The sequence below is a fragment of the Azolla caroliniana genome, unplaced genomic scaffold (assembly GCF_043228905.1).
Source record: "Azolla caroliniana isolate FFs.n. ecotype wild unplaced genomic scaffold, voAzoCaro1.0.p SCAF_280, whole genome shotgun sequence".
NCBI lineage: Eukaryota > Viridiplantae > Streptophyta > Polypodiopsida > Salviniales > Salviniaceae > Azolla > Azolla caroliniana.
In genome coordinates this window covers 17,756-40,207 of record NW_028230715.1, presented here as the reverse complement: position 1 = coordinate 40,207, position 22,452 = coordinate 17,756, and the positions used below count along the sequence as shown (strand labels likewise).

At 42.5% G+C, this 22,452-nt stretch overlaps 2 protein-coding genes across 2 annotated transcripts; both read left to right on the top strand.

Moving 5' to 3' along the window:
- The first annotated feature begins 10,353 nt into the window (after positions 1 to 10,353).
- On the top strand, positions 10,354 to 11,580 carry LOC147848645 (drimenol cyclase drtB-like). Its single transcript, XM_087338264.1, has one exon. The coding sequence runs from the start codon at positions 10,480 to 10,482 to the stop codon at positions 11,317 to 11,319; it is 840 nt and encodes a 279-aa protein (XP_087194390.1). The 5' UTR covers positions 10,354 to 10,479; the 3' UTR covers positions 11,320 to 11,580.
- A 7,264-nt stretch (positions 11,581 to 18,844) lies between these two features.
- LOC147848644 (xyloglucan 6-xylosyltransferase 2-like) lies at positions 18,845 to 20,599 on the top strand. Its single transcript, XM_087338263.1, has one exon. The coding sequence runs from the start codon at positions 18,890 to 18,892 to the stop codon at positions 20,291 to 20,293; it is 1,404 nt and encodes a 467-aa protein (XP_087194389.1). The 5' UTR covers positions 18,845 to 18,889; the 3' UTR covers positions 20,294 to 20,599.
- Positions 20,600 to 22,452: the final 1,853 nt, after the last annotated feature.

The following is a 22,452-nucleotide window of genomic DNA, read 5'->3' as shown; positions in this document are numbered from 1 at the left end:
ACGAGCGGTCCCGGGTGCGGGAAGAAAAAGCACGGGAAGCGGCAACGGTTAACCTTAGTGATGAGGAACCGTCGCCGGCTGAGGACCAGCCGGGAACCAGTCAACCGAAGACCACTACGACGCAGGGAGCAACGACGGAGAAGCCGGTGTCAGAGCCACAAACGGAGGAGCAACCGCAGCAACCACCAACGGACCCGCCGCAGCAGACAGCAACAAAGCAGCAACAACAACAACAACAACAACCACTTCTAGATGAACCATTGGAGCCTCTCGAACAAAGCATTCTGGACATTTTGGACGAAGAATAGCAAGGGTCGGTTGTGGATTCGACGTACAAGGTACTGTCCCACGGGCGTGCCATGTGTTACCGGTCGGCAAAGGAGTCCAAAGTGGGAAACGGAGAGTTAATTAAGTAGTAGGAATGTGGTTGTAATTAAGCTATGAGTGTGGACGGACGGACCGGAAAAGGTATGCCGTTCCGGATCCGGACCGATCCCGAACAGGTGCGGATGGCACCGTTTTGTAATACAGACCGGAAACCTATTTAAAGGCCCGGATACAATGTAATAGTTAGCGGTTAATTAATGAAAGCTTAAGCGTTGTTATCTCTCTGTGTTAATTGCCGTTCTGTCTTAATTGTTATATCTTACGCGTGTGTTATGAAAGACGATCATAATAAGTAACTTAATTAAGTCGGATTAAGCATTGAAGTCTAATCCGGTTGCCGTAACACCCTTTGGTGAAGTGTCTCCCGTAGACACCCTGTGTTAGGCCATTGTCCGGCCCGAAGAGTTAACAAAAACCACTTACAACTTACCACATTTGACTTCGGTGGTTTTTGGACAATTGACCATGTGTGATTCTTGTATAGTGCATTAGCCTCAACTTGTACTGCCTCCATCCATTTGTCTTTGTCTGGACTTTGTAGAACCTCTCTAGTGTAAGTATGGGAACAAATGCAACAACATCATCTGTAACATACGAATGTAATGCAGAAACATCTGAATCTATGATAGATATGAAGCAGTTCTCTATCATATTTGTAGCATCACAGATTTCGCGTAGAGACTGAGTTTTCCCTTTCTTTGTCCAATCTTGTGTTGATGTTGTTGTTGTAGTAGATATCAATCATGAGCAAGGTGGTGATTTTGCCCGAGCATGTATTGCCTGCTTCACAAGCATGAATCCCTTCCCATGTGGTCTTGTACTTGTTTCGATTCTCTAAGCATCCTTAATTGTTGTATCTCCTTCAACAACATCAGGTTGTAATTCTTGTATATTGCACCAAATACTCTAAGATGAGAAACATTAGGTGGATAGCCATACCATAATGTAAAAGAGATTCCATTTCCTAATGCATTGTGTGAAAATCTGTTTTGCAGGTAGCAAGTAGTGGAGATTGCCTCCTCCGAAAAGTGTTTCTCCATGTGCCCAGTTTTCAGCATGCAGCGGGCTGCATTAAGCAAAAGGATACGCACAAACGCATGGAGTCAACTACGAAGAGACATTTGCCTCGGTGGCAAAGATGATGACTGTGTGGACCGTGATCGCACTCACACTGACGAAAAGGTGGCACCTTGACCAAATGGACATCAAGAACGCCTTTCTTCAAGGCGAATTAAAAGAGGAGGTGTACATGGTACAACCACCCGGCTTCGAATCAAGCATTGATCCGAACGTCATATGCCAACTTAAGAAGCCTCTCTACGGCCTCAAGCAAGCACCGTGTGTTTGGCATTCAAAGTGTAAAGAATTAGGAGATTAATTAAGCAAGGGTTAATTAGTACCTAATTATGTGATTAAGTTAATAAGCGGAAGATTAAGTGATATGTGTGTGTATGTTTGTGAGAGGAAGAGAGGGAGAGAGATACACATATGAACAACACAAGGTGGGGGATGAGTAAGTATATTAAATTAGCATTATCATCATCAAAATACAAAAATACCCACAATGAGGTATATATACATCTCATGTGCAAGGGTGCACATGTGCGAGTGGAATATAGGTACTAAGGTGTAAGTCCTATATTAAATGTACTTAGGAGTGGAGGATCTAGAATATCCCACTTAAGTACAAGGTCCTATTTAAGGCGTTATAGTCAACACTTCTAACTAGATTCTATCTAGGTAACTACAAAGTTACATGGTTGACTAACTAACTAAACTAAATTGAGCTTGATCTCTCAACACGCCCCCTCAAGCTCAAGTGTGAGGCATCCGACATCCATCGTTGTTTTCGGCGTTGTCCGGCTTCCGATGTCGGCTTCTGTCCGGCTTTCGTCCAGCCTTCGGCTTTCCTTGTCGTGGCAATCTCGGTTCCTCCCCCTCAAGCCGGTGACGAAGGTTTGTAGTGTGTGGGCGAAGGTCGACTACTTCCACCCATCGTGGGTTACGAGCCGCTTCGGTGGAGCTCTTGGGCTCTTGTTCGGCCGCTACCTTCATCGCGAAGGCGTAATGATGTGCCATATACTTGTAGTCGAGCCAAGTGACGGGATTCTTCTCTTTAGAAGAGCGTCGAAGTTTTTTGCTCGCCGATGTGAGCGCCTTCTTTACTCCGGGTGTCCGCATGATAGGTACACCGAACTCACTGTCTAGTGAGGGAGCTGATCCATCCGAATCATTGTCGTCGGGGTGATTGACTTCGTATTCGGGTATCTTACCTTTGCCTTTGTCCAAGTTCGTACTTGGTCGCGACGTGCTTGGGTCGCATGGGGGCTCTTGTGGACCACTAGGCTTTGTCGTAATCGGACTTTCTTCGAACATGTGTTCGAAGCGATCTCCATCTTCTACCTCTTGTTCGGCGGATTCCGGGTCGAGCGTAGTTGGAGTCGAAGTTGTCTCTGGTGCGTACCAAGATGCGGACTCGTCGAAGACTACGGCTCGACTTACCCGAACCGCTCGGGTAGAAGGGTTGTAACACTTGTACGCCTTCTTCTCGAACGAGTATCCTATGAAGATACATTCCTTCGACTTCGCGTTGGGCTTCTGTCATTGTTCGTTCGGGATGCGTACATTCGCAATGCTTCTGAACACCTTGAGATGCAACGGGATCGACTTCCTTCCGACAAGGAGCTCGTAGGGAGTTAGCTCATGGAGTCCATTGGTGGTACACCGGTTCATGAGATAGACAGTCGTGGATGCCGCTTCGGCCCAATAGAAATTTGGCATGTGCTTCTCATGCATCATGGTGCGTGCTACCTCGAGTATTTGCCGATTTTTCCTTTCGGCGACTCCATTTTGTTGGGGTGTGTGTCGGCACGAGAATTCTCTCCGAATGCCTTCACTTTGGAGGTAGGAGGTGAATTCATCACAGAAGTACTCCTTTCCTCCATCCGATCGTAGGCATCGAATGTGCCGACCGGTTTCTTTTTCGACTTGACGCTTGAACTTTTGTAAGTGGGAGAGCACTTCGCTTTTCTTTTTCGTCGAGTAGATCCACGCATAACGCGAGTAGTCTTCGATAAAGGTTACGTAGTATCGGCATCCGACGATCATCGGCGTTTGAGCCGATCCCCATACATCCGAGTGTATGACGTCGAGGAGGCCTTTGCTTGCGAAGCTCTCCTTCAATAATGGGAGTCGATGTTGTTTGCCGAGTTGACACGTTTCGCATACTCGTTTCGACTCGAATGTCGGAAGTCCGATGACGACTCCCTTGGTTTGCATCGCTTGAAGCCGTTGGAGGTTTATGTGGCCGATTCTCTTCTGCCACAACTCGATGCTTGTCTCAGTTTTGAGACCTTTGGTGTACATTGCCGATTTCACCTCGTTCGAATCAAGGATGAACATTCGGCCGTCTCTCCGCCCCTTAGCTATGAGTCGACCATCTTTCTCAATGAAACAATCTTCGTTGTTGAAGCATACTTGCATGCCTTGCTCCACGATTTGGCCCACGGAGACCAAATTCTTCGTTATTGTGGGCATGTGCAAGACATTCTTGATGCAAGTTTGCTCGCCTTCTTTCCCGAATGGGACATTGCCGATGTGCCGAATGGGATGCGTGGTGTCGTCTCCCATCTCTATGTAGCCGGGTCGATCCGGTGTACGCAAGTCATTGAACCACTCCTTGTGGGATGTCATGTCATGTGACGTGCCGGAATCGACGAACCACACGTCTTCCGAATTGGAGGTGCTTGCGGAGTTAGAGGTCGTCATAGAGTTCACTCTATGCCTCATTAGAAACATTCCGCCACGGTCGCCGTAGTCGGAATTCGATGCGTGATTCGTGAACATTCCACTACGATTGTCGTAGTCGGAGTTCGATGCATAGTTTGTGAGTTGTCGACTTGTTGAAGCCGACTGACTTCTCTTTTTTCGACACTCCGCCTCGTAGTGGCCGATTTTGCCGCAATAATTGCAAGTTGCGGGCCTCGTTTGCCAACCATGTTTGGCGTGGAAGCTCCCCCTTCTTCCAAAGGTTCCTTGATGGCTTCCGTGAAGGTTTGAGTTCCCTTTGTGTGATGGGTCAAATTGACCTCTTCTACCGCCGTGACCACCTCCTCGGCCACCGTCTGAATTCGAGAAGAACATTTGTTCTTCTCACGTCTTGCTTTTGGTTCGGACGTGGTTCTCTTCGACCAATAGCATTGATTGGAGGTTGAAGAATGAAGGAGGGTTTCCTCTCGCCAAGATTGTCGTCTGTAATGGATCGAATCGTTGTGCAAGGCCGCCCAAGCATACTTGAACCATCTCGTCTTCGTCGACATTTATGTTGATGGAGCCAAGTGAGTCGCAAATGCTCTTGATCTTGGCGGTGTAGTCCGACACAGACATGTCTTTTTGCCGGATGTTGTTCAACTCTTGTCGGAGTTGAAGCTTTTGGGTGATGGTGTTGGCGGCGAAAATTTTCTTTAAATTCACCCACACTTCTTTAGGCGTCTTGGCGTTCGTATGTGGCTAAGCATGTGGTCGTGGACACATGTTGCCAAGCAATACATTACTCGACTCGTCGCTTGCTCCCATGTTGCATAGTCGGTGTTCATTGAGTCGGGCTTGTTTTCGAGTGCGCCATTAATGTAGCACCAATACGCTTGGCCGACGAGGTATTGGGTCATCTTGTGCTCCCAAGATGAATAATTGCTCCGGTCTAGCTTTTCACTAGGGAGCGAGCTACCCATTTGTGTGTTCATGTTGATTAGTGTCTTCTCTTCTTTTACTTTTCTTCGTTCGATCATGTGCTACGTAGCAGCACTACGGTAGCCGATAGCCATATTTTGTCGTCGGCGTCTCGAACACACAATCACGGAGTCAGGTGGGCTTAGTGGATTTTCTAAACCACGCGCTCTGATACCATGTAAAGAATTAGGAGATTAATTAAGCAAGGGTTAATTAGTACCTAATTATGTGATTAAGTTAATAAGTGGAAGATTAAGTGATATGTGTGTATATGTTTGTGAGAGGAAGAGAGAGAGAGAGATATACACTTATGAACAACACAAGGTGGGGGATGAGTAAGTATATTAAATTAGCATTATCATCATCAAAATACAAAAATACCCACAATGAGGTATATATACATCTCATGTGCAAGGGTGCACATGTGTGAGTGGAATATAGGTACTAAGGTGTAAGTCCTATATTAAATGTACTTAGGAGTGGAGGATCTAGAATATCCCACTTAAGTACAAGGTCCTATTTAAGGCGTTATAGTCAACACTTCTAACTAGATTCTATCTAGGTAACTACGAAGTTACATGGTTGACTAACTAAACTAAACTAAGTTGAGCTTGATCTCTCAACACGAAGATTAGCAATATCTTCATCAAATCGGCTTTCTAATGTCGCAATTCGATAATTCCCTCTACGTACGAAATGTGTCTAGAAGCTCGATTGTCATCATCCTATACGTGGATGATCTGGTCATTGGAGAAGAAAGTTTCTCGACATCAACAAGTTGAAATCCCTCCTCTCCAACAAATTCGAGATGACGAACATGAAGGAACTTCATTACTTCCTAGGTATCGAAGTAATTCGGATTCCGACTGGCATTATGATCTCTCAACAGCACTACATTCTCAACTTATTATACAAGTTCGGGATGACAAAGTGCAAATCTATGGCAATCCCTCTCGATCGAAACCTCAAACTAGATGTCGACTCCGACACAAACGAGTGCAAGCCGACTCAATATCGACAACTGATAAGGAGCCTCATCTATCTTATGATCACTCTACCCGACCTCAACTATCCAGTCGGCCTCCTTAGCCAATTCATGCAAACTCCGCGAGATATCCATTTCGATTGTGCTAAGTGAGTATTACGACACGTGAGTGGCACAATGGATTACGACATCCTCTACGCGTCAGCCACACCAATTCGACTCGAAGGGTACACAGATGCCGACTAGGTTAGATACAAAGGTAATCGACGATCGACCTCTGGATTTGTCTTCTCGCTTGGTAGTGGAGCAATATCTTGGAGTATTAAGAAGCAACCTACCATCGCACTTTCGAGTACGGATGCCGAATACATGGGCATAGCCAAAGCTGCATGTGAAGCCGTATTACTCAAGAGGATTTTGAAGGATTTGGGCGTTCCCATCAAGGATCTGACTCCCATTTACTGCGACAACATGAGCCCAACAGGAGCAGTATATATCTAGCTCGAAACCCAATGTCCCACGCACGCACAAAGCATATCGAAGTGCACTACCACTTCATTCGAGAGCGTATTCAAGTCGGAGATGTCGATCTTCTACACATCAACACGAATCGTTAGACAGCTGACATCTTCACGAAGGCCCTTGGAGCCGACAAGCTTCGGCACTTCATGTCATACCTTGGATTGACGGTCCCTGACTTTCCAAGATTGAGGGGGAGTAAAAGAGAGAAATAGATATCGTCCGAAGCGGGTACAAGCCGAAGCGGCCACCAGAGATTGTCTGAACCGGATACCAGCCGAAGCAGACATCAATCGAAAGAAACCGGCACGAGTTGAGCTTGAGGGGGTGTGTTGAGAATCAAGCTCAACATAGTGCAACGTTGTCGCGGAATTCCGCGGGTACGTGTAGGATCTTAGGCACGACCGCGAGGGTCTTGGACTAGGGAGTAGAGGGGGAATGGGAGCTTAACCTTCCACCTTTGAGCTCAAGGGGAAAGGAGAAAGAATAAAAGGTTAGCATGGTAGAGAAAATAGAGACAAGATACATCAACAAACTATATTAAGAATCCACTATATGATTACAACCATGGCCGCGTACGCCAAATCAAAACCCTAGATGAAACCCTAACCGGATAGGTAAAGAAGAAGAAGAATTAAACCCTATGCGAAACCCTAAACCGAAACCCTCAAAACGGCGACTCCCCAAAGAAAACCCAAAAAGTGGAAGCCCCTCAAAAGCGACCCCTCACTCCCTTTTATAATAGTAAGGGGTGAGGCACATTACATAAAGAGGAGTCAAATCCCTTTTCCTTTAATGGGGAATATCTCCCATGATCTTAAATTGGTTGGCCTTTAACTCTCTCCCCACACGCTTTCAATGCCATTACCCGTCATAATTGTACCCCCACGTACTCCCCTTTCCTACGTGCACATGTGCACAAAAGTCCACATCATCATATTTACACTCAACGAATTTTCATAGAACACCTTACACTTTACATTTGCGGAATTTACTCCTAGGTTACAAATTTAATAAGTATATGTGGTACATTGCACATCTTGTTTTATTCGTTTCGCTCGAGTTTTCCTACCATGGCCGAAAATCCTCACGACAACGTGTGAACACACCTTTTGAGAATCTATGATTACTCAAAGGTCAAGAGTCACATCATTACTCTCTACACATTAACTATCTGCCATAGAATCATATTCTATAACACATAACTAATGAGTTACATATTCCCCATGACTATATGTCTTCACATTCCCCATGAGAGAGTGGTTGTTATAGTTAGTTAAGGAAGAGAGAGGGTGACTATATATAAAGATATATATTAAGTTGGTTGTGACTCCTTGTAATGTTACATTTTGTATTTGCTATTCTACTTGTGAATATATATCTTCTTCGTCTTGAGTATTCCCTTTTTCTATCTATCTTGTGTTCTCTCTTCTCTCCTCTAATTCCTCTCACACATACACATAACACACATCTCTTAAGCTACACAAGAATCATACCTGATTCTTTACAATATGATATCATAGGTTCCACAATGATACAAAGTACAACCTCAAGGCATCATGAAACAATCAAGATTGTGACTTCTGATTCGTCATCGATGCAATTATTGGATATTTGTAACACTCACTCCCAACGGATACCTCAAATGTTGGGAAAGAGAGCTCTTTCCGAACACGTATGCTTATAATCCCAGACATTTCAGATCCCCCTTATTTATGAAATGAAAGAAGACTTTCCCAAATTAATATTCAAACTAGACACAAAGGAAAATTGGTCTCACATGCATCCTTGGCAAGATTCTTAGGTGAGACTTCTAAAAACACAAAGTTAAGAGAAGGCTGTTAATTTTAGAAATAGGTCGATCGACTTGTTTGGTTTCTAGCATAGTATCTAACTTCTAAACAAAATTTATAATAAGAAATATACAAAAACAAATACGAACGACACAACATAATGATTGTTGATAACAACTAATGACATGGCGTCCTTACAAAATTAAAATAATCTTAAAGGCCCTTGGAGGATGAAGGTGAGAAATCACATGTGGGCAAGAGCTCTAACATGGCCAGAGAGTACACACTCGTTCTTTATTGGGGCCTACACATCATCTTTCTAGCATCTTGAGGAGGTGAAACTATGGCCATGGTCTCTTTTCTTCTATGTGCAGACAAAGTGTTCGAAATTTTAGTTGTCTTCTTATTAAAAGTTCCTTTGGCACATTCATTCATTCTCCTAAAGTGGTGTAGTTGATTTCACCTTTCCATTTTGCACTTCTTTATATGTGATGGGATATCATGCTTGCTTTATATAGAGGCTCATGATTGATATCTATGAATGTCGTAAACAATGACCGAAGATGGCTGGTTTAGAGGAAGTGGTATGGTATAAATTGGAATCGGAGTCTTTGAAATTTTAGCGACAAGTTCGTCGGACACATTCATTCTTAGTCCTCAAGAGGTATCGTTGATTTCACCTTTCCATTTTACACTTCTTTATTATATATATGTAATGGAATATCATGTTAGCCTTATATAGACACTCGTGATTGGTATGTTTGTATGTAGTAAACAACAAGGAACTAAGATGGTCAGCTTAGAACATGTCAGTTTAAAAAACATTATTATGATGGAGCCCCTAGGATTGCTCTTGGTGTCATCGACGCCCACAGCAAGCCAACCCAAATCGAGAAAGAAAGCGGAGGCTGCGAAAATCAATCCGTTTGATGACGCTGGAGACGGCGCAAGGAACATAGAGTTTCCTAAGTTCTTGTGGCGGTACATGATGAAGAGTGAGGTGTGGAAGCGGCACGAGAGGGGTGAAATCAAAATGGATGAAGATGTGGTGGCACAACTGGCAGGGCTTCCCATGGTTAGGACGTGGGTCATGGAATTGGAGGAAGCCAATGGCAATAATGTGTGCGAGAGTATAAAGAGGAGGCTGGACCGAGAGCGGACATGGGGGCTGACAGAAGTCCCCGAGATGGTGGCAGCATTGCGTCAGGCGCTGGTGGATTCCGGTGGAAAGCAGGAATCGCCACCTCTCGTCGTCGTGTGCGTGAGCAATATGTCCAAGAATGAGCTCTGCTTTCTGCGTCGCCGCTTCCCGCAGGTCTTTGCGCTGTTTGCCACCACCATAATCTCCGGAGAAGAAGGTGTTTCTCTCCCTTCCCGCCGCTTCCTAAACCTGGCCATGCGCCGCGTCCGCGCTTCCTTCCATTCCGACACACACTTGTTCCTGCACGCCCATTGCATACAGAGCATCACCGCCGCCCGCTCTCTCGGCCTACGTGCATCGATCCTCAGCGTCAGCCACCCCCTTCAACTCCACCACCTCCTCCACAACCCCAGACCCAGCTCGGCTCCACCAGCAGATCATCAACAATGTAGACCTAGTGGAGGTGGATATCCGCAACCACACACAGAGACAGACACAGACACAGACACGATCGATGTGTTGATGGATCAAGAGCACCGCGATCTTCTGGCAAAAGCCATTGCGTCTGCTACCCACTATCTCTTCAGTGCCGGTCAGTGAGTGTATTAATTTAAGTAATAAGTATAAGGGCCTCTCCTCTCTTCTGTGTCTGTACTGTATTCTTGTTGTTGTGCTGCTGTTGTTTATACATATATGTATGTACATAATACTTTAAATGTCGGCGAGCCTAATATATATGTAGCTCTTTCTATCATCTCACAAACTTGCATGGTCGTTTCATCTCCATCGTAGATCATCCAATCCAAGTACACAGCTGTCCGTGTCCGTTTCGATTCCCATCGATCACATCTCATGGTGTCTGCATATACGACAACTTTGCGAGGTTTCTGATTGCTGATCTCCTCGACGATCCTCGCTTCTTACCCATGCAAACTGCTCCACCTGGAGGCCTCCTCCGCTTCATCGATAAAACACAGCCCAGCGACCTTAATCTGCACACCAACACCAACTCCAAATCCAAATCCAAATCCATGCGATCTTCACCCCAAGAGATTGCAACAACTTTGTTCGTTCTAAAGTACATACCGGAAGACATTGACACCACATCCGTGGGCTTATCCGTTTTGTATAAGTTTGGAAAAGTGGGGATGGACACCATTAACGTGGTGCTGGACAAGGTGTTAGCGGAGCATGTATGCGATGTGGACAGCATCCTACAGACTTACTTCGATGTGGAGCGCCCTCGTATCGACCCCGTGGTAATCACAAACGCTCTGTTCCTTTTCCATCTCGCAGGCAGAGGCCACGAGGTGCTAAGGAGCCAAACCTTTGTTGAAGACCTGTTACTCCACAAAGGATACGAAGGTGGAACCCTGTATTATGGTTTTGCGGAAGCCTTTCTCTTCCATGTCGCGCGACTTGTGAATGCATTCCCAGACTGGTTCGCCAGGACTCGTATGAGGGATTTGCTGGTCAAAAGGCTAACGGAGCATGAAATTACATTTGTTAAAGTGACTGCGCAATCTAAACCACCAAGCAATAACTGTCTTGCCTTGGCCATGTATCTGAGAGCACGACTTCTATCCGGATTACATAATGCAACTACATATGAGCACCAACTTTTAGGGTTTCAAAAGGAGAACGGATCTTGGGGTCCTCATCCTTACAATCATTTCGGTGTTGATCGTAAAATTTGGGTTGGTAATGAAGGGCTTAGCACTGCCTTTGCTCTCTCGGCTCTTACCAAGCATTCTGTACGCTCATAAAACGATCACGCTATGGATATGCATACATACATGCAGATAGGCTAGCCACGTCCTAACTGTCTATTTCAGTAAAATCATACACTATAGGCTTCCATATTGTTACACGTGATTGTATGCATGTTCATAAGCATATCATGATAGGTATGCACATTGTGGATAGCTCATGCTCATAGGGATCTTGGCAGTGTGGCTTGTGATCTAGACTGTCATTTTAAATATATACACTAATGAAGAAAATCATCCATCTTCCTTACATATAAATTCTATTTTATATTTTGCATTAGAATAACATCACACTCATGCACGAGCTATTATTATGATTCACTATGTATATAAGTCAGTACGTGAGTCAAATGGATATGGTCAAAATCATTATTATGGAGTTGAAAAGAAGATGATCTATTCGATGTTTGGGGATGTGCCCCAAGCTAACAAGATGTTGAAGTTGAATCTAGTTCGGACCTAAAGAAGGCCAACACAACTCATTGAGTCATACGTCCTTGGACTTGTGTTTCATTTCCAAGTGTCATTACAGAGTTCCAAGGGGTTTCCTTTCTCACCAATTGGCTAGCCAATTATCATATTACAGTTCGAACTAATGATTAACAAAAGAATAAGGTATTTATTTAGGACAATAATGGATTAAAGGGTGCTTAATTAGATCGACAACCCATGAGCAAATGACATGAGACAAACATAAAATATCATCGATTTCCCATGTAACCACCCATTGGCACCTTATGTCATACCTGGTTGTTGAATAATAGATCTCCATTGCAGATCAATCCAATCCACTAAAAAGAATGCACCAGCCATAGTCGTATGTGTGAATAATAAGTCAAAATATAAGCTTTGCTAGCTTCCTAGAGGCCTTCTCATTGTTTTAACACCACCATAATCTCTAGAGAAGGTGTTTGTCTCCTGTCACTCTGCTTCCTAAACCTTGCCATGCTATACACGTGTACTCTGTACTTTATTTTTACATGGTGATAATGACAATTTGAGACGAACAGCATTGTTCCTACACGCCACCGTTTCATGGATAACAGTCTGCCTCCAAACCCACCTCCAAGAGATAAACTTAGTACTAGCATATCTCCAACTATAGAATATTATGTTAATGGAGCAATACCGTGAGGGGTGTGCCAAAAGCTATTGTGTCTGCCACCAATTATCTCCTCACTGGTGGTCAGTGTATTATTATTAAGGGTGCAGGCCTCAATTCTGTGTATTGTTTTGCCGATGAACCTATAGCTTCTTTGTTTCAATCCCAAAAACTGTTCCGGGAAATAATGCAATACTTTTTTTGCTGTATAAACAAACATTATATAAGGCTTTCGTATTTTCAATCTCAATTATTGGTCATACTAGGCCAAAAACATATAAGAAACAAAGTTTTATTTAACATTATATAAGGCTTTCGTATTTTCAATCTCAATTATTGGTCATACTAGGCCAAAAACATATAAGAAACAAAGTTTTATTGTACTTTGTGGAGAACTACCCATAATTATATTAAGAACAATCAATGGTAAATGGACCCTTTTTACTATTTAGGGTAAATTATGTGAAAGGGACCCTTTTTACTATTTCGGGTAGGGATCGGCAACGGCTCGGCTCAAGCTTAAACCGTTTGGCTTAGCCGGCATAAAGCGGCTCGGTTCGGTTTAGGCTTGAACTTGCCTTAACGGTTTGTGCTCGGCTTGGCTTGAGCCTCTCCATGCCGGCTAAGCCGTTTATAAACTTTAGCGGCCGTTTATAAACTTTAGAGAGAGGGGGAGAGAGAGAAAGAGAGAGAGGGAGAGAGACAAAAGATAAGGAGAGAGAGAGAGACTACACAGAGGGGAGCGAGGGAGAGACTAGGGATCGGCAACGCCTCGGCCCAAGCCTAAACTGTTTGGCTTAGCCGGCTTAAACGCTCAGTTTAGGCTTGAACTTGCCTTAGAGGTTTGAGCTCGGCTCGGCTCGGCTTGAGCCTCGCCAAACCGGCTCAAGCCGTTTATAACTTTAGAGAGAGGGAGGGAGACAACATACAAGGGGAAAGAGAGAGAGGGAGGGAGGGAGACTAAACAAATGATGGGAGAGAGAGAGAGTGAGGGAGGGAGGGAGAACTACATAGACGAGGAGAGAGAGAGGGAGGGAGACAACAGATAAGGAGAGAGAGAGAGAAACTACACACAAAGGGGAGAGGGAGAGAGAGAGAGAGAGGGAGAGAGTCGAGACCACAGACATGAGAGAGAGTGTGGGAGGGAGAGATTGTACAATGTATACTATATGTATAGTCATAGAACGTAATATTGGTGTTCGTGCAAGCATTCCAACGTTTGGAAACGAGCACGTTTGAAATGGGAAAAATACGTGCTCCTTTTTTTCTCTTTTTTTTCATTTAATGTTATTACAATTTATTTACCTTAGTGATAAGGAGTCATGTTGTTGTTGTTTATGTCTTGGGTTCGATTTCCAACTTTTTTTATCTCTTTCTCTCTCTCTCATTAGTACCATGTCAAAGCAAAATTTTACGTTAGTATTATAATACTTTTTTTCTTTTAATTTTGCTATTATTACAACTAAGCATAACCTAGTGGCAAGTTGTGCTACTATTAGTTGTGTCTTGGGTTCAATTCCCAACTTTCTCATTCCTCTTGATAGTGTCATGTTCCTTTTTCTTCTTTTTCTTTCTTTCTTTGTTATTAGAAATTAGCTCACCCGAGTGGTAAGTTGTTATGCTACTATTGCCTATTTCATGGAAAAAATTTATGTTAGTGTCATGATCCTTTTTATTTCTTTCTTTCTTTCTTTGTTATTAGAAATTAGGTCACCCTAGTGGTAAGTTGTTATGCTAATACTGCCTATGTCATGTTTTCTTCATATTCTCGAATATACGTTTTATGAGTTTTTGAACGTTTGATTCTAATTTATAATGACATATTTTGATTCAATCTCTATAGTTCATACTCATTTTTTTGTAAAGTTCTAAAGTGAGGATGATAGAGATGTCTTGATTTGCATCCCAAAAGTATGCATGTGATACAATGCAAATATTGCAACCATACTTATGTTGGTGGTTCACAATGGATTAGAGTCCACTTATTAGGATTGAGAGAGAATCAATATATAATATAGACCCTAGTCAATCCAATCCAACTTTGAGATGATTTACCATACACATTTGATTGCATCATTCTCGAATGCGAATGCACATATGATACGTATGGTTCATTCTATAGTATATAGTGGATCATTTGAGAGAGAGAGAGAGAGGGAGGTTTCCAAGTCGTTTACCAAACCGGTTTGTGAACCGGTTCGGTTCGGTTCAGGTTTGAGATCCCGTAAACAGTTTAGGCTTAGCCGGTTTGGCCAGATCCCGAACCGTTGTCGATCCCAAGGAGAGAGTTGAGACCACATACGTGAGAGAGAGTGGGAGGGAGAGCTTGTACAATGTATATTATATAGTATATAGTGGATCATTTGAGAGAGGGAGGGAGAGGGAGAGAGGGAGGGAGGTTTCCAAGCTGGTTTGGAAACCGGTTTTCAAGTCGTTTGCCAAACCGGTTTAGCCGAAATCGGTTTGTGAACCGGTTCGGTTCAGGTTTGAGATCCCGTAAACGGTTTAGGCTTAGCCGGTTTGGCTTGGATCAGGCCAAACCGGCTATGCCTAAACCGAACCGTTGCCGATCCCTAATTTAGGGCGTCCAACTTGCAAAAAAGGTAAGAGCTCTAATGTTCGAGGGGGCTCAGATGCCCTAATTTCACGACTACTATTGTGGAACTAACAACTCTTTCTTTCATCTCATAAACTTGTATGATCTTAATCTCCATTATAGATCATCTAATCCAAGTACACAACCGTCTGATCCAATTCCCATCTCTCACACGACAACCTGGACGGGTTCCTAATTGCTAATGTCATGGACAAACTTCGCTTCTTACCCATGCAAACTACTCCATCAAGTGCCCCCCTCCACTTCTTTAGTGACAATGACACACATGACCTTCATTATGGCACCATTAAGTCCATGAGACCTTCCCTCCTCCTTTGTGTTGGTTCATTACCACGATATGTTTTGTCCATACTGAAATGCTTAGTGGTAGACCTTGCCACCACTTTCATTGGCGTCTTCATGTTGCAAGCTTGGAAAGGTCAGCATGGACATGGTTAACCACATGCCCAATAGGATGTTATTGAAACATCTGTGATGTTGACAACATCATACAGACCTACTTTGATGTCCATTGCTCTTGTACTAACCCTTAGGTACTCAAGCACACATTGTTTCTTTTCTGTGATTTGGCAAAGGGTACCGTTCGTGAAGGTAAGAGGAGGCCATGAGATACAAATGAGTGAAGCATTTGCCAAGATATATTAACTTCACAAAGGGTATGGAAGTAGAACATTGTATTATGATAATGAAGAGAACTTCCTCTTCCATGTTCCATGTTTTGTGCACACATTCCAAGGCATTCACTAGGACAGGATATGAGGGATTTATTCTGAAAAGGTTGAAAGAGAATAAAATTAGGGTAGATGCACAAATCATAACCAATAGCCATATATATGAGTTCACAACTTCTATCTAGATTAACAATTGCAATAACACATGAGCAACAACTTGCTTGAAAAAGAGAATGGGCCTTAGGTTGTCCTTACTACCTTGTTAGTGGCAATTGTAACTTTTCGTTTGGACAACTACTTTGGTTTTATGGACTCTTGCCAAGAACGCATGCTCATAAGGTATCGCAATATACATAGATGAAGGTAAGGCTATGGGTGTGTTGACATCACTACTGCATAGACTTATCGATAAAATAATATAGCCATTCACATAGACTCTTAGTATGCATGCATGTTCATAAGTCTACCGAGATAAATATGTACCGATTTCTAGTTCATTCTCAAATGAATCTCGCCAATATACACTTATAAAAATTCTAATTCTAATTATGAACATTCATGTGATACCTTCATATAATTTTAATTGATACATTCTAAACATAGAGGTATTGCAAAAATTTGGACATATGAATTATAGTAAGCGGTTTTGAAACTTGAACCCAATTTCATAAATGTTACGGAGCAAGTCACAAGTGGGTATGCACCAAATTTGTTAAGCAATTTTCGTATAATTTTATTGTGGCAACAAGTTGACAATATGAAGGTTGCATAAAAATGTAGAATGCAGTTATAAATGAGAGGTTTGATCTTATTGCGTGATGCTCAAACTCAGACTCGTATCAACACACCATCACACTCATGCATAAGCTAAAATGATCGCTAATTTGAATAAGAAATAAAAAAATCCACAAAAATATTGTGCTAAAGCCATATATAACTAGTATGCCTCTTTTTCTTGCCCCCATTAAGTCTTGGCTCCTTCGACACAAAGGTATGTTAATGCATTCTTTATCTTAATAGCTATATGTATCGTCCATATCCTAGCCTATAAGTTTAGATACATTTCTTATTGTCGACTCCATCATCCATATGATTGAGCCTCGCCACATAAGCCTACGTTTTATCCTTATCTGTTTTAACTTTTTGGGAAAAGATATTTGTGATTTTCCATTAAAATATTGTGTATGCTTCCACACATTGCAAAAGGGTTAGAAGTTTATCCCTCATGACCATCGAGCTTACTACCTTCAAATGCATAGCACATATTTACTGTGGCATAAGCTATAACGACAATCAAAGCATTGCGCTATTGTTATGATAAACTATATGTGTCTAAACATACCATCCTTCAAATCAAAAAATATTTTCTATTGGACATAACGTTGTAGGGGCATGTGCATGTGTGTGATCCCTTTTCCCATCACAAGTGATTCTCGCTAACCATATACAATTATATTAAGAATTTCAAATTTATTTTCTAACTCTGACCTCCATGCTCTAATTTGCTAATCCCATGCACATTAAATGTTTCACGACATGAATATGGTTTTCATAAATACTCATTAAATTCCTTCTCTTCATACTCTTTTATGGTTGGTTTTGGAGGCTAAAACTATATCTCAATTGAGAATCATAAATGGAGTTCTCAAGTTGAGATTAAGTTTCTAAAATCAATTTATATTATTCAATTCCAATTCTATAATATGTCAAGGTTGTGCCCCTTAAGCTTAGGTTCGCCACCTAAAGTTACAACTCAAAAGTTAGATTGACTTTTGTGAATAGATTCTAGTTTCTAAAGTGTGCAATGTAGCAAAGCAAAGAAACTCCTCAAAAATGTTCCTAGACCCTCACATGCCAATAGCAAAGTAAAAAGGGAAGCACCGACAACGCATACATTAACACATTACGACCACTACTCTCAAGCCTAGTGAGAAGCACAATGTTTATTGACATCGAGAATGAGTAACAAAGTCATTAGACTTGAATATGTTGTTCCACACTACGTTAGACACACATCGAGCAAGAAACAAAACATATGTGGAGCCCAAGAAAGTAACCATTTGAAGGTATTCAAAGTTATGAAAGGAGCAACATGCTTCAATTATAGCTTCATTAACAAAAAAAAGATGGGGAAAATAATCCACCAAGATTCACGAGTTCAAATAACATCATTTGGGACATGCAACTAGTTTGAGCAGCAACAACATGAATTTTAGTATGGGAAATTGGTTATGCATTCAATATGAAGAGGTCAATAGACATAGTTAGCCACACAAAGTTTGTGACCAATGATCTTATGCCAACTTAGGAGGGTAGCATCAATAACACCACTCATGGGCAATGATCTTGTGCCGACATCCAAACTGGTGCAACGATGTTTTATGGTGTACCAGTAAGAATATTCGTGAATCGTGGGGATAAGTTGTTAAACTTCCAGCTTGATGGAGAACAGGTCATTGGAAGATTAGAAGGAAGACGATTCCATGAAGGAACCAACGTGTTAAAGAATGGAATGCAATGAGGTGGATGGGAGGGATTGGGAGGAAAAAGGGAGGAGTGTTGGTTTCACACTTGGCGTTTTTTGGTCTCTCATTCAACGGATACCACCACCACCACAATTCTAAAAAGCAACAAAATTGGGGGGCGGAACACTCTCCCCGAGAGAGAGAGAGAGAGAGAGAGAGAGAGAGAGAGAGAGAGCAAGAAATAAAGTCTACAAAATACATTATACAACGCTGATTATTGTTAACTGCATCATAGATATTTAAAAACACACACACACACTCTCTCTCTCTCTCACTCACTTTCTCGGGAATCACCATCATTATTATGTATTATTATTAAGAAAAGAAGAAGAAGAAAAAGCACCCCCCCCTCTCTCTCTCTGTCTGTCTGTCTGTCTCTCTCTTACACACACACACACTCTGTCTGTTTTCCCCTGTTCTAAAAAGCTTCAACACCCCCCCCCCCCCCCCCTCCAACTCTCTCTCTCTCTCTCTCTCTCTATCTCTCTCGGTATCGTCTGAGAGAGAGAGAAAACAGGGCATTTTGGAAAGAAGAAAAGAAAAAAGCTCTCACATCTCATTCTTCTTCTTCTTCTTCTTCTTCTTCTCCCCCATCATCATTCGTTTATTCAGTCTTACTTCTTCTTTCCTTCACACACTGACACCCACCACAATGCGGCTTCCCATGGCATTTTCCACCAGAGCCAGGGCTGCTTCACACATCCAATCCCAACGAACCATGGCATCTCGCTTCAAGTTTGCGCTACTCCTCTTCTGTGCTTTCTTCATGTTCCTTCTTCTCACGTCTACCATTAATCTTCGTTCCCCATTCTCTCCATCTTCTTCTTCTTCTTCCGTAGTCACAGGAGACCAGTCTTCTTCTTCTTCTTCTTCTTCATCAGCATCCTTGATGTCCACGACAGATAACGAATTGCCACGCCGGAACAGATTGTTCGCATCATCCCGAACATTGAAGAAATCCAAGGAAGAAGAAGAAGAATTAGGCGATGAGGAGGAGCCTAAATCTGGAAAGCCATACACACTGGGCATGAAAATCAGCGATTGGGATGAGCAACGCAGGGCGTGGCTCCATAGGAACCCTAACTACCCTAACTATGTGAATGGGAAACCTCGCATTATGCTTGTAACCGGGTCGCAGCCAACGCCGTGCCAGAACCCGGTGGGCGACCATTACCTTGTTAAATCCATTAAGAACAAGATTGATTATTGTCGCCTCCACAACATTGAGATCTTCTACAACATGGCCCATTTGGATGGAATCATGTCCGGCTTCTGGGCTAAATTGCCGTTGCTTAGGAAAATCATGCTTTCTCACCCTGAGGTGGAGTGGATATGGTGGATGGACAGTGACGCAATGTTCACCGACATGGTGTTCGAGATCCCCATTGAGAAGTATAAGGACTATAATGCGGTCTTCCATGGATGGGATGAGCTTGTTTACCAAAAGAAGTCATGGATCGGGCTTAACACGGGTAGCTTCCTCATCAGGAATTGCCAATGGACCCTGGATTTGCTGGATGTTTGGGCTCCCATGGGACCCAAGGGCAAAGTGAGAGATGCGGCTGGCAAAGTATTAACCCGAGCTTTAGAGGGGCGGCCGGAGTTCGAAGCCGATGATCAATCGGCCATGATCTATTTGCTCATCACGCAGAGAGCCAAGTGGGGCGACAAAGTGCTCTTGGAGAGCTCTTATTACTTGCATGGCTATTGGGTGATTTTGGTGGATAGGTATGAGGAAATGATCGAGAAGTATCACCCGGGCCTAGGCGACGACCGGTGGCCCTTTGTGACTCATTTTGTCGGGTGCAAACCATGTGGGAAAGGAACAGATTACGCTGCCCAGAGATGTATCAAACAAATGGAAAGAGCTTATAATTTCGCAGATGACCAAATCTTGCAAATGTATGGCTTCCAACACAAGCATCTTGGCAGTGCTCGAGTCCGCCGGATCCGAAATGACACCGACCGTCCTATTGATTTCCAAGATGACCTGAAGCTTCTCCGCCGCCGCCCTACGATGCCCATCCCCACACATGGCTCTTCATCATTGATTTAAGATCTATATAATCTCAAACTTCTTTTCAATCACACTCTACTACACATATGTAACAGATCTTATGTTATCTTTTCCCTTGTAGCTTGCTCCTCGTAATCACATCACATCATCGTTAAAGCTTTCCTAATTGGGTGGGCGTGGCAAAACCTATTCCTAATCTGAAGCAACATTATTATTATTATTAAAGCTTTCCTAATTGCTTCCATTAGTAAAGCAATGCGTGACAAAAGCCCTCCACAAGTCATGGATTAAAAATTTTGCTTTAATGTAGATGTGGGTCAATTCAAATTTTCATTTTTTGTTCGACATTTGGATTATGTATGCGTGTCATGGAGGATTGTTGTGTTTGTAGTAGGGTTGTTGCCATTTCAGAGTATGCATACCCCCAGAAAAGAAGAAGAAGAAGAAGTAGTAGTAGTAGTAGCAGATGTAGAGTAACCCTACAAGCAAGCAAGGAGAGATATAAGTGGCGACCGATCCATAAATTAAGTAACAACAAGAGATAGCTGTTACTGCGAACTAAAAGTAGGCCCTTTCAGGCCGAAGCTTCTTCCTTCTTCCTCTTGCATTGTTCCTTTTTTTGGTCACATATCGGTTGAATTCCATGCTGCGCGCCGATTCCATCATGTGGACATACATATATGTACATATATAAATATGGGCTTTAGATTGGCATGTCAATTAAGTTGGGGTCAGATTATTTATGTGTGTGTATTTAATTCAAAACGTATCATGGACTTGCATAACCCCCTTTTTTAGGTGTGGGATGAGGGCAGTCTATGTATGTATGTATGTATGTATGTATGTATGTATTTCTCTTTGTTTGTCTTGTCTATATCGGAGTAGAGTAGTTGTAGTAGTAGTGCTATTTAGTGGCTTTATTTGTCAAACCCACGCTATCTTTAGTGCGACTATATATATGTGTATGTATGTACATATTTGTAAATTACCCATCCGTTAGGATCTACCATCCATCCCATAGGGTCTCGACTCTCTTTCTTTCTTTCTTTTTGTGTGTGTGTAATTTACTGTTAGTGGGTTTTTTTAACCCCTTCACTCCCTCCCTCCTCACCCACATGACTATGGGGTTTTTTTTTTGGGGGGGGGGGTTGGCATTAAATAATTAATACATACATACAAGATATTATGGAGAAGGCACATCATCATTATCTCTCTCTCTCTCTCTCTCTCATATGTCTCATGTCACTCAAGGAGAAGACGAAGATTTGGAACATATGTGTATGTATGTTACATGTATGGTGGTGGGTCTCTTCCCTTTTCCCTTTCCATGCGAGTGAGTTATATACTATATACAGCTGGCTTCCAACACATAGGATGGACTTTGGCCCATCGGTGTACATAATAATATTTCTCCATCCACCCCCCATATTGCATTATGTTTTTTGGGCGCATTGCCAACCTTTGCCATCCCTTTACAAGTGTGTTGGAAACGGTTCATATCTAAGCAACAACAAGCACCCAATTGTTACAACTTCTATTTATTTTTTGGGCACCAAACTTGGGTACACGACACATATGCTCATGGACGATGTCTCACCATGAAAACATTAGCTAGTTCCTACACAATACATTATTAATGTATAGCACAATGTCTTGCAATCACCCTTACTTTTATATATGCCAAACCATTGTTGAATCAAGCGATCAATGCTTCTGATTATTGAGGAAATTAAGAAACCTAAGCTGGTTTTACATGAACATCTCGTTACCAATAGAATGCTTAGATTAGAACTATTCACTCTGAAATTTAGGCGTCACTCTTGCTCTTCAAATTAGGGGTCAGCTTCTTAAAGCATGTCTGCATCTCTAATGGTGCATGCTGATAAAACTTCAACAAGCCAGTTAACGAACCAATGAGTTTGTTCTCTTCGCATTTAACCCACCTTTCATTTTCGTTACATAATGATTACAAGTAAGAGAGTTCTACTTGCACTTAATACGATGGTGATGTGCACATTGTAATATTAGGTACGACCATAAACACTGAAATTTGAGACTCATCCTTAAACACACTTATCATAAGTGATGATTTGCTAATGAAGTTTTGTTTGTTCATAACTTTGCTATATTTTCTTAAGGGATTTGTTTGGTTGTCATATCTTTATTTGATTTTTTTCGCATGCCTTTGGACCAATAAA